The sequence below is a fragment of the Oncorhynchus gorbuscha genome, linkage group LG23, assembly GCF_021184085.1.
Source record: "Oncorhynchus gorbuscha isolate QuinsamMale2020 ecotype Even-year linkage group LG23, OgorEven_v1.0, whole genome shotgun sequence".
NCBI lineage: Eukaryota > Metazoa > Chordata > Actinopteri > Salmoniformes > Salmonidae > Oncorhynchus > Oncorhynchus gorbuscha.
The window spans coordinates 38,787,633-38,800,684 of record NC_060195.1 but is presented as its reverse complement, the minus strand read 5'-3'; the positions used below and the strand labels follow the sequence as shown (position 1 = coordinate 38,800,684).

Below are 13,052 nucleotides of genomic sequence, written 5' to 3'. Positions count from 1 at the left end.
TATTCTATTCATTGAACACTGGTCACATTAATAATGTTTACATGTTTTGGGTGCTGGAGTATTAAAAACAGGGGATCCAATACCTTTGACCCCTATCTTTTTTAGATCTTTAAATATGACTTAATTAACAAAATGTCTTTTTTCTGAGCAATTGTATTGGTATAACCTAATATAATAAGTAAATGTTTTGGAGCATACACTATAACTCAGTATTTGTATTACTTATTTGAGTCTTTTTTGCTCATCTTTTCAAAAGGGATCCAATCATTCCGTACCCCACTGTATATTAGGCATAGCCTTTATTTGTTTTTGCCAAAATAAAGAAAACACTGGAGTAAAAACTCTAACTTTAAGCACCAGCTGTATATAGCCCATTTGTGCATAGCCCATCCAACTACCTCATCCCCATACTGTTATTATTCTTTTTTGCTCCTTTGCACCCCAGTATCTCTACATGCAAATTCATCTTCTGCACATTTATCACTCCAGTGTTTAATTGCTAAACTGTAATTATTTCGCCACTATGGCCTATTTATTGCATTACCTCCTCACGCCTTACCTCCCTTATCTTACCTCATTTGCACACACTGTAAATCAATGTTTCTATTGTATTATTGACTGTATGTTTATTTATTCCATGTGTAACTCTGTGTTGTTGTTTGTGTTGCACTGCTTCGCTTTATCTTGGCCAGGTCGCATTTGTAAATGAGAATTTCTTCTCAACTGGCCTACCTGGTTAAATAAAGGTTAAATAAAAAATATATAAATAAATAAATGAGGCATACAAAGTATATTTAAAGCAAGTGATTCCACACAGTATAAGGTGCTTCCACACCTGATTGATTGCAAAGTTAAACAACCATACAACTCACAAAGACTCCCTTTAACAATTTCCACTGAACATTTGAGAAAAAAACACATTTACTCGAAGAACAGTGCAAATGTAAAGTTTGGTAACAGAATGACAGTAAAATCTCCCTCGTTTTTACGTGACCACGTTTTCCAAAAACTCTTAAATATTGATTCCGAATTAAGATTCAAAGATGATTTGCTGAAAGAATAGGGTGTCAGATATGATATGACATCTTGAGTTTGAAAAAATATCTCTTTTGATTATTGAAATACAGCAAGTGAAGTGGATTAACTCCCGGTAACAATGTTTCTACTGGTGTCTTCGCCCAAGACGTTAGTGAACATTGCCCAGTTGTTTGTGTTAGAGATGCGAGAATACAAAAATCTAAGCCGCGTGTTATCACAAAGAGGAACTTTAAAAACATCAGTGAACAGGCTTTTCAACATTCTTTATTTTAGTCACCTTGATTGTATTTCAGCTATCCCTGAACCTGATTTAGCTTTCTGCCTTTTTGAAGATGTCTTCATTACTATTGTGGATAATCATGCTCCCTTTAGAAAATGAAGGGTTAAAAGGCAGATCGAATTATCAGACGTCATTTATAAAAGAGTTGATGTTTTAAGCAACTGAGGAATGATGGTGTAAAACAAATCAGAAAGGCTAAATCTGATTATTATGTAACCACTCTTTCGGAATTGTAATGGGAACCTGGTTAAATTCTGAAAAACTGTCAAATCCCTGAAGGGTTCTACTTCCTCCTCTCTGCCACAACAAATGAATTCAGACACTGGCCTCATTACGGAAAAATATGCTCTCATTGATGCATTTAATCACCATTTTATTTCAGCAGGCTATCTCTTTGAAATAACTTCTAAGTCTATTCACAATGATATTGTGCTGGATACTGATAGGGGAAACTTGCTGAATGATCAGGGAAATGACAGACAAAGCTTTTCTTTTAGGCTATTTACAGAAAAATAAGTACTGGATGCTTTACTAGCAATAGATAAGAAGGAATCCACATGGGCCGATTAATTGGATCCCGGTCTGCTTAAGTGTAGCGCCCATCGTTTTTTGCTCAAAACCCCACATTTTTAAATTTAAAATTGTTATCAGGAAATATTGCAAAAGTATGGAAATCAGCTCTTGTGCTGCCACCCCATAGGGGCGGGGATAGTAGTGATCTTAATCATTATCACCCCATTTCAAGGCTTCCTTGTCAAGATAAGATTCTTGAATCTTTGGTAAATATAAAACATTGCTATTTTTTATCCGAGAAATCTATACGCTCTACCCTCTGTAGCACCCTGCCGTCAGATGCCGAGCAGTTTCCATACCAGTCCGTGGTGCAACCAGTGCTCTCGATGGTGCTGCTGTAGAACTTTTTGAGGATCTGAGGGCTCATGCCAAATCTTTTCAGTCTCCTGGGGGGGAATAGGCATTGTCGTGCCCTCTTCACGACCATCTTGGTTTTGTTGGACCATAATAGTTTGTTGCTGATTATTGATGTGGACACCAAGGAACTTGAAGCTCTCAACCTGCTCCACTACAGCCCAGTCGATGAAAATGGGGCGTGCTCGCCACGCCTTGTATACACAAGTAATTATGACGAATAAACTCAATTCAGAAAGGTTATGTGTTGCAGTAACGAGAAATTACAAATACATCTGTTCAATTACATTTTAAATGTATTTGTTTTCAGTGTTATGCTTAACTCAGGCCTTTTCATTTGGTTAGCAATGTAAAAACATATTAGCAATTGATTTGTTTATTACTTTTTGGGACATTGAAACTATTATGGTAATGAGAATTTCTGAATTGGTAGTTGTGGAAATTGTGGTAAAATGCATAGTATCTGATCAATAAACATAACAATAAATATGAAATAGATACAGTGCCTTCAGAAAGTATTCACACCCCTTTATTCTTTCCACATTCTGTTGTGTTACAGCCAGAATTTTAAATGGATTAAATTGAGATTTTGTGTCACTGGCAAAACACATACTACCGCATAATGTCGAAGTGGAATTATGTTTTTAGATTAAAAAAAAAACCCAAATGAATAAAAAATGAAAGCTGAACAGTCCTTCCAACACATCACTGAGTACCAGCCTTTATATGGAAGTACTAGAGGTAAACCTGGTTCTGTCTGCTCTCCAACAGACACTGGGAGACAAATTCATCTTTCAGCAGGACAATAACCGAAAACGCAAGGCCAAATATACACCGGATTTGCTTACCAAGACGACATTGAATGTTCCTGAGTGGCTTGGTTACAGTTTTGACTTAAATCTGCCTGGAAATCTATGTCAAGACTTGAAAATGCCTGTCTAGTAATGATCAACGACCAACTTGACAGATTTCTATATTTGTAATATTGTGCAAAGCTCTTAGATGCTTACCCAGATGTATTGACGAAGGGTTGTGAATACCCATATAAATAAGATATTTTTATATTTAATTTCCAACAAATGCGCAAAAAATTCTATGAACATATTTACACTTTGTCATTATGGTGTAGTGTGTGTAGATGTGTGAGAGGGGAAACAAAATTCACACTGTAACACAACAAAATGTGGAATAAGTCAATGGGTTGAATACTTTCTGAAGGCACTGTAAGTAACCACAGATCTTAATTTTAGTGATCCAAGAGGAATTATAGTGCCAGTTTTGTGATGTTTTTTTCATAAAAGATCAACATTTTCAGATTCACGATCTGCAAAAAAAAATATATATATCCACTCAGGATGTTCATGTTTTTGTTTTCACAATAATGTGACGTCCTGAGAGGAACAGCCTCATTCATTAGCGCCGCCGATACACCGTAAATATTCTGAATTGAAAAGAGCAATTTAGACACCATAGCTCAACATTTCAGAGGTTACAGAGTCCCGGCTCCAACGTCAATCACATTGCATGTGCATTAAGGAGGACAATAGTTATAGGCTTAGTTCATGCAGACCCGTTTTTTGACAGGCTAGATTGGCTAGAGTGCCTTGCCAATGGTGTGTCAATGTGATGCACGGAGTCATCCTGTGTCGTGTTGAATGACGGTTCCTTCATCAGGAACTTGCAGGCTTTTGGAACCAAACCTTCATTACCGTCTTCTATTGTAATGGAAAAGTTGTCACCTTGATTATGACAGTTTATCATCTTAGCAACTTTGAATTGTCGCACATTCATTCATGAAGCACTCTTGTTCAGCTGTCTCTGCAAGTCATCCCATCTGAAATGAAATAAATCAAAAACAATGGACATGGTGATTGACTTTCGATGGAACATTACCATGCACACACCATCACTGACAAAAGGTGAGCCCATTGAAAGAGTGGAGGAGTACAAATACCTTGGGCTAGTCATTGACAACAAGCTATACTGGGATCAGTGTACTGACGCAATTTTTAAGAAAGGCCAACGGAGACTGTATTTCCGACGGAAACTGCACTTATTTAAGGTTGATCGAACCATCATGCTTCTCTTTTATAAAGCATTCATTGAGAGCATTCTGTCCTACTGCTTGACCCGCTGGTTTTGGGAATATCAAGGTTGCACAGAAAAATAGGTTGGGCAAGATAGCAGTTTCTTTTGCACCCACCATGCGTCACGCCCGCAATGGTCGTGTGAGGTGAAGTGTGTATATATGTGTATATAAGCACAAGTGTGCTTGACCTGACGAAGATCCGTTTCGGATGGAAACGCTGTCAATAAAGCGGGTGCATTGGGAGCTTTAACGGTGTGCGGCTCTTCTTGTTCTGTACTAGTATTCTTTATTAGCCCAGCATTTATGTTTTTAAGGATGTGCGTAGGACCACAGACGTTTCTATAAGGCAGGTTAACACGTCCTGTCAACACACTTGCACGTGCTCTGCAACTGAATGCACTTGTTCAAGTCGACAGTGTGGCAACTGTTACAACAACTCTGATCCATGATTTTGGATGCAGCCCAAGTTTGAACCCAAACAGCGCAGGCTAGGGTTCTAATACATCCGCAGCAGCTCTCCTTCACTCATCTCAATGGAGTAAGTGGGCTAATTTCATGATCTGATGAGCAGACAACAGCACACAGGCAGACTCTTATTGTCCAAGACAGAGTAAAAGAGAATGCACATTTAGGATCAAGAGGCCCCCAAACAAAGTGGTGGGAGTAGTGGGAGCCAGGTCGAAGAGGGTTTTCGGGCTCACAACTCCAAAGCGGTCTGCCGAGAGAGTAATGACTCTCTAGGGCCATGTCTAATGGATTGACTAAGTACTGCAGTACGTCGTTCCTTGAGTCATGTGGGGACACCACTTTTTCTTGTTTATTTTTTAGGCTTTTGTGGATTGTAAGTTACTTTAAATATGTCTCTGGTTCTTATTTTGTTACATTAATTCAGGGACGTCTCCTCTCCATACAATGGTCTCATTGAGTAAATGTTGTCTAAGATGTTTCAAATATGAATGGACTTTTTACAGTAGCAATGGCATGTGCAGTCAGCACTTCCCAGTTTTAATTGAGTTCTGCAGAGCAGTGTCTCAAAAAATGGTGGGTCACTGCCTACTCCTAAGAGTTTGCGGTTCAATATAAGCCTGAGATCAGATTTATTCTCTTCTGCAACATTCGTCTGGTTTTAGGTTAGTTCATGATTAGGCTAAGGCTAGAAAAGCCTCTCCAACTCCTGTCCTGGAGAGCTACTGGGTGTGTGCAGGCTTTTGTCCCACACTTGTAGCACTGCTCTCCAGGATAAGGGTTGGAGGACCCTGGGTTAGAAACACGGTTTTATTAATCTGGAGGGTCTTTGTTGGCTCATCACGGCACAGGGAACTTTGGGGCATCACCACTGCTGTAGAGCACAGTGAATTCTGACTGTGTTGTTGTCTGTGTTCTCCTTTTAGCCACATGAGAGGGCATCTATGATGAGGAGCTAACACCACTGCGTGCCTGCAGGAAGAGACGTGGCTGCCAAATCATCCTCAGTCAACACATGGCGTCATTAGGGGTAAGCCAAAACAAGCATCCACCGTGAATAGAATTTTATGTCTGTCTGTCTGTCTGTCTGTCTGTCTGTCTGTCTGTCTGTCTGTCTGTCTGTCTGTCTGTCTGTCTGTCTGTCTGTCTGTCTGTCTGTCTGTCTGTCTGTCTGTCTGTCTGTCTGTCTGTCTGTCTGTCTGTCTGTCTGTCTGTCTGTCTGTCTGTCTGTCTGTCTGTCTGTCTGTCTGTCTGTCTGTCTGTCTGTCTGTCTGTCTGTCTGTCTGTCTGTCTGTCTGTCTGTCTGTCTGTCTGTCTGTCTGTCTGTCTGTCTGTCTGTCTGTCTGTCTGTCTGTCTGTCTGTCTGTCTGTCTGTCTGTCTGTCTGTCTGTCACTCTCTCAAAAAAGGTACTCTGCATAACCTTGAAACCAATGAGTTGTACAGTTGACATGTGTCTTTATCCTGTATTCTTTTGTCAAAAGTGAATTGAGAGGTTACCCTTAGAATGTGCAAAATGCACAGAACAGAACGACTCAAGTAGTTTTGTCCTCCTTCTCCCCAGAACCCCGAGATGCTAACCAGGAAGATCAAGCTGTGGGACATCAACGCCCACATAACTTGTCGCCTGTGTGAGGGGTACCTGATAGACGCCACTACTGTCACGGAGTGCTTGCATACCTGTGAGTACCTGCTGATGACACAAGCATGTACTCATACTCCGACACACATCATTCACATATTAACACTGATCATGTATCTTCATGAGGGCTTCGTGCATGTGGCTTCATAATGCAATAGATATTTTTGTTGTCTCATTAAAGTTCAATTATCATAACGATCAAGCAACCCCCAACCACAAAGTAGGCCTAGTTGTACTGGAGACAAGAGAAATCTTGAGTAAATGTCAGCAGCAGCGCAAGTAATGTAATCGGTCACGCATGCCCTAGAGGGCGCCATTGTACCATACGTGGAAAGTCCCAGTTGACCAAATGTCAATGTCGAGTGGAGAGCTTCAATCGCAATCCTCTGGTTGGAAATGACTTTCTCTCACATCCCCCTCAGAGATGAAACAGAGAGACTCACATCATGTCCTGATAGCTATCGGACACATCATAGCGAGGCTGGTCTCTCAAAAAAGTAACACTTTTTTTAACAACACCAAAAGATAGAACAAGATACCCATATTGCTTATCATGTGATTGACATCTCTCTCTCTCTCTCTCTCTCTCTCTCTCTCTCTCTCTCTCTCTCTCTCTCTCTCTCTCTCTCTCTCTCTCTCTCTCTCTCTCTCTCTCTCTCTCTCTCTCTCTCTCTCTCTCTCTCTCTCTCTCTCTCTCTCTCTCTCTCTCTCTCTCTCTCTCTCTCTCTCTCTCTCTCTCTCTCTCTCTCTCTCTCTCTCTCCTCTCTCTCTCTCTCTCTCTCTCTCTCTGCTCTCTCTCTCTCTCAGTCTGCAGAAGCTGTCTAGTGAAGTACCTGGAGGAGAACAACACCTGTCCCACGTGCAGGATTGTCATTCACCAGAGCCACCCACTGCAGTACATCGGGTCAGTAGGCAGCCTGGACACCAAACCACATCCCCTTAGCCGCTCTGTTGTTTCATCAGTGTGCAGAACAGAGAGCCACCACTACGGGGCAGCAGCACTGTCCAAGAACAATACTGTCGAAGGAGATGGGAGAGGAGGGGAAAACAAAACAACATGAATATTCTAATATTCTATTCCAATTAAATAAATACATACATGCATATTTGCTTAAATGTTTGTTTTACTACGCTGGTGGGGACCAAAACAATTGATTTCCATTCAAAGTCCTATTTTCCTGAACCCTAAACTTTTTTATTGTGGGGACCGGTGAAATGTCCCCACCTGTTTGAATGTTCCTTTTTTTACCCTCCTTGTGAGGATTTCTGGATAGTCAAACCAAACACACACACACAAAGTAAAGGGACTGTGGTCCATCTGCCCTATGAGGGCTTGTGCAGTCGCCAGCCTAAATGTCTACCAGCTATTTTGTCATAAGCATTTTCCAGCCCAGAAAAATGTCCCCATTTTGATGGAAAAACCCCATTTCGAACACATTTGAAATGAACTGCTCTTTAGTGTTTCAAGACTAATAAAACTTGAACGATTCATAATAGGTCAACTAGGAGTAGCCAAAATCATCAACGAGCATTAGGTCATCTTTCACATGGTGTATTTAAGCGAAAGCTAATTGAGCCTCGATCCATCCCCGCACTCCCGTGCGCCAAGGGCCCTGTCAATAAGGCGTCAGCGCTCGCTGTGTTTGGGGTGAAGCAGAGTTTGGCTATGGCAGCGGTAAGCGGTCAGCTCTCACCTGCCTCAGGGGGTGGTGAAAATCAGCTAATTATGGTCTTGAGCGCAGGATAGGATAGAGAGAATGACCTTCACTCCAGACGGCGCACACCCCGCTGAGTTTCGCTAGTCACACTGCAGGCCCAGGTGTTGCAGTACAAAGTGGGCGTCACAGCTGGGTAGTGGACAAATGCGCGGTGTTTTGATGTCATTCATGCTGTTATATGGTAAACATGGGAATTTTGAATGTCACGATGCATGTGCTTGCTGACATTAAGGAAGCATATATATTTTGTATATGCTGTGGCAAGAGAAAGTATGTGAACCCTTTGGAATGACCTGGATTTCTGCCTAAATTGGTCATAAAATTTCATCTGATCTTCATCTAAGTCACAACAATAGACAAACACAGTGTGCTTAAACTAATAACACGCAAACAATTATACGTTTTCATGTCTTTATTGAACACACCGTGTGAACATTCACAGTGCAGGGTGGGAAAAGTATGTGAACCCTTGGATACTGGTATATAACTGGTATTATAACAGGTTGACCCTCCTTTGGTAGCAATAAATTCAACCAACCGTTTTCTATAGTTGCGGATCAGACCAGCACAACGGTCAGGAGGAATTTTGGACCATTCATCTTTACAAAACTGTTTCAGTTCAGCAATATTCTTAGGAGGTCTGGGGTGAACCGCTCTCAAGGTCATGCCACAGCATTTTAAATGGGGTTGAGGTCAGGACTCTGACTGGGCCGCTCCAGAAGGCTTATTTCCTTCTGTTGAAGCCATTCTGTTGTTGATTTACTTCTGTGTTTTGGGTATCCTGTTGCATCACCGAACCTCTGTTGAGCTTCAATTGGCAGACAGATAGCATTACATTCTCCTTTTCCATCGATGATAGCAAGCTGTCCAGGCCCTGAGACAGCAAATCAGCCCCAAACCATGATGCTCCCCCCACCATACTTTACATTTGGGATGAGGTTTTGATGTTGGTGTGCTGTGATTTTTTTTTCTCCACACATAGTGTTGTGTGTTCCTTCCAAATAACTCAACTTTAGTTTCATCTGTTCACAGAATATTTTGCCAGTAGCGCTGTGGAACATCCAGGTGCTCTTTTGCAAACTTCAAACGTGCAGCAATGTCTTTTCTGGACAGCAGTGGCTTCTTCCGGGGTGTCCTCCCATGAACACTATTCTTATTTAGTGGTTTACCTATCGTAGACTCGTCAACAGAGATGTTTGCATGTTCCAGAGATTTCTGTAAGTATTTAGCTGACACTCGAGGATTCTTCTTAACCTCGTTGAGCATTCTGCGCTGTGCTCTTGCAGTCATCTTTGCAGGACGGCCACTCCTAGGGAGAGTAGCAACAGTGCTGAACTTTCTCCATTTATAGACAATTTGTCTTACCGTGGACTGATGAACATCAAGGCTTTTAGAGATACTTTTGTAACCCTTTCCAGCTTTATGCATTAGCCTAGGGGTTCACATACTTTTCCCAACCTACACTGAATGTTTAAATGATGTATTCGATATATACAAGAAAAAATGCAATAATTTGCGTGTTATTATGTTTGTCTATTGTTGTGACTAAGATGAAGATCAGATCAAAAGTTTTGACTAATTTATGCAGAAATCCAGGTAATTCCAAAGGGTTCACATACTTTTTCTTGCCACTGTATGTCTATCATGTCTATCATGAAAGGCACAATTTCCAAACAAGACACAGAATAAGCATGGTACCACATGTCATCAGCTATTAGTGATAATAAATGTAGCATTGTCAGATTTGTAATAAAAAAAAAAAAATCTCTCTCCTCTTTAGCCATGACCGAACAATGCAAGACATTGTCTACAAGTTGGTGCCGGGACTACAAGAGGGTAAGTGTCTCACTTTGGTTTCTCTCCTTCCTTGTCCCCTCACCAAAAAATTCAATATACTGTATATATTTGAATCTGCCCATATACATTTCCAAACCAACCCCAGTTCGCCTTGAATCTTTTTCTTTCGTGAGATTGGGGCTGAATGACTGAATAACAAACATCCCAAAGCACATAGCCCTGAAATATCTATGAAGGATTAGACTTTTATTGATTTATCTGACAGACCGTAATGAGAGAAATCCTACTCCATACAGTCTGCCATCAAATTTAAAGAAGCCCTAGTGACAGTTACCTTCAGCCAAAGCAAGGCTCTAATTCTCCCTTGTGTCTCTCTCTCTCTCTCTTTCATTCCCCTTTTCCCCTCCTGCAGCGGAGATAAAAAAACAAAGAGATTTCTATCAGAAGCTGGGAATGGAAGTGCCCGGGGACATCAAAGGAGAGCTGTGCAGCATGAAACAACATCTAGATCCTCAGCGCAATGGTACGGTCCACTCTCGCCCGCCAGAGCCTATGCACACACACCTTCCCCCTCCTCTATTTTCCCTACTTAGTATCACCTCTTTCCTGGATTCGGCCCAGGCGAATCAGAGTGTGAAAGTGGCGGCGCCTGTAAAGCACGGCGGCGTTGCGATCCAGCCCGACAACGAGGTGTAAACGCATGCCCAGAGAGTCGTCGCAGAGCAGGCCTAATTGGTCGCTCAAAACCCTTTCTGATTTCTTGTAATTAACGTTCAATATGGAAGTGGAACTGCTCTCGCCCCCCGTTGTGCTGAGCTGTGGCTAACATCCTTATGAGGTCGTTTAAACAGAATTCTGGCAGAAATGGAACCCTTGTCAACACTCACTGCCCAGCAAAACAGAAATAGTGCGGAGCTTGTTGGCTAACAACAGGCGACAGCTCCGGCTCCTAGATATCCTGAGAGCCAAACCCCGGAGTGGGGAATGACATGAGTGTGCTAATGGACAGCTTCTATAATATCTCCTTCACATCAAGAGCACAAAAAGTGGCTTTCACTCTCATTTTATTTCTGTCTATTCCTTTCTTTCATGTTCTCTCTCTCACTCCCATCTCTCGCCCCCCCCCCCCTCTTTCTCTCTGTCACTCCCTCCCTCTCTCTCTCTCTCTCTCTCTCTCTCTCTCTCTCTCTCTATCTCTCATACCTCTAACATTCTATTTCATTCTCTTTCATTCTCTCTCATATACACTGAGTGTACAGAACATTAGGGACACCCTACTAATATTGAGTTGCAGCTCCTTTTGCCCTCAGAACAGCCTGAATTTGTTGGAGTCATGGACTCTACAAGGTGTCAAAGGACACCGTATATATACCGTATACTGAGGTGTTTGGAAATAGCCACAGGATGGTTTGCCAATACCGTCAATACTGTTGAGACTATTTATTTTAAATAGTTTAAATGTTTAAATGTTTAAATTTTCATATTTGTAGCAATGTTTTAAGTAAATACCTGCAGTCAACTAGTGCAATGCGTTAGTAAATAAAGCAGATTGCTTTCTTATTTCACCTGTCACATTATTTTACATTATATGAAGCTTACTTAGTTCCCAGCACAATTGAGCAAGTCACGTGTTTGTTTGTAAAAGCACAACAGGAGATTGACGAGTGTGTAGTGACGAGTCACGTTTTATATTGAAAGTCAACAGTGTTTCTTTGAGTGATCAGGGACGTGCAACTATTCTTTTCATTCACAGAAAATACATTAGTGCAACACATTCAAAGTAAAATAGCTTCATTTTTATCAGATGCCAACAGAAGTGCAACACTATTTGGCTGGCAGCCGCAAGTAAATGAGCAAAAATATTCCTAATGTTTAGGCCTATAGAGAGAATGTTGCCAACTACATTTCCTAATGTTTTGCTTAAAGTTAATCTTACATTTTACCGGAAGAAAATAGTCTGGCTACACCGAGAAGTACAGGAGAAAAGAAGCGCTGTCTCCTGATAGAATGCTGTTCACGAATTCTCATTTGAGTTTAGAAGTGCAACTGAAGCACAAAATGAGTCTGATGCCGAGCGGAAACGACAATAAGAAGCCATTTAGATCTGTGTTCACAAAACGGGGGCAAGAAATGTCTTGCGTTTTATATATTTTTTCCATTGTGAAAAATGCTGCATTTCGTGTTAACACGACCCTTAAATTTAACATGCTAAGTAAGTGGTTGGATTAATAGGGTGACGGGGCATCATATTGTGTAAGCTTTCTGTCTTGTTTGAGAAGTCAAAGCCCTCTGGATGAGTTATTTGTATAGCTGCCCAAGGCTTTCTTGATTTCCTTATTTTTTTTCTCCTCAGTTCTCGGCCTGTCTGCTCCTCCCCCCTCTCTTCTCTGAGCTGAGCAGGCAGGCCTGTTGCCCTAGCGACTCCAGACTTCACAGTCCACTCAAACACAGTGTGTAGACATGCTGCTGGAGAGCCAGTACTGCATGTTTCAAAACTTTGTTCATTTGCATAATGCCTCTCGTTCACATTCGCTTGAAAATGTTCAAACTCGCCAAAAATGACATTCGGCAGCTCCTACCTATTTATGTATAACATTATGAACTGGATTGCCTGTCTTTGCAATTTGTTTATTTGTTTTTGAGCTCGTTAGCGTATTTAGCTAGCAGCCTCCATGCAAATTCACTATTACTTGTGCTGATTTTGTTAACATTCTGATAATAGATGCCCAATTGGCTTTTTTTACGTTTTTTCGCGCCCTCTTATGTACTAAACCGGTAATACTGTAAATCCCGTGGTGAGAGAAGGACGGTATGACGATACCGCCCAACCCTGCCGAAACCATTCCACAGGGATTTTGGCCCATGTTGACTCCAATGCTTCCCACAGTTGTGTCAAGTTGACTGGGCCATTCTTGATACACATGAGAAACTGTTGAGCATGAAAAACCCAGCACTGTAGCAGTTATTGACACACTCAAACCGGTGCGCCTGGCACCTACTACCATACTCCATTCAAAGGCACTTCAATCTTTTGTCTTGCGCTTTCACCCTCTGAATGGCACACATACACAATCCATGTCTCAATTGTCTCAAGGCTT

The 13,052-nt window shown here is 41.5% G+C and overlaps 1 protein-coding gene across 2 annotated transcripts in view; it reads left to right on the top strand.

Annotated features, from left to right (window-relative positions):
* The window catches only part of LOC124011276 (polycomb group RING finger protein 3), a 42,187-nt gene that overhangs the window by 12,772 nt on the left and 16,363 nt on the right, over window positions 1–13,052 (top strand). For both annotated transcript variants that reach the window (XM_046324482.1, XM_046324483.1), the window contains exons 2-6: window positions 5,726–5,829; window positions 6,362–6,479; window positions 7,247–7,343; window positions 9,938–9,993; window positions 10,367–10,477. In XM_046324482.1, coding sequence (XP_046180438.1) covers window positions 5,815–5,829; window positions 6,362–6,479; window positions 7,247–7,343; window positions 9,938–9,993; window positions 10,367–10,477 — 397 coding nt within the window. In that variant the 5' untranslated portion in view covers window positions 5,726–5,814. The remainder of the gene's footprint in view (window positions 1–5,725; window positions 5,830–6,361; window positions 6,480–7,246; window positions 7,344–9,937; window positions 9,994–10,366; window positions 10,478–13,052) is intronic.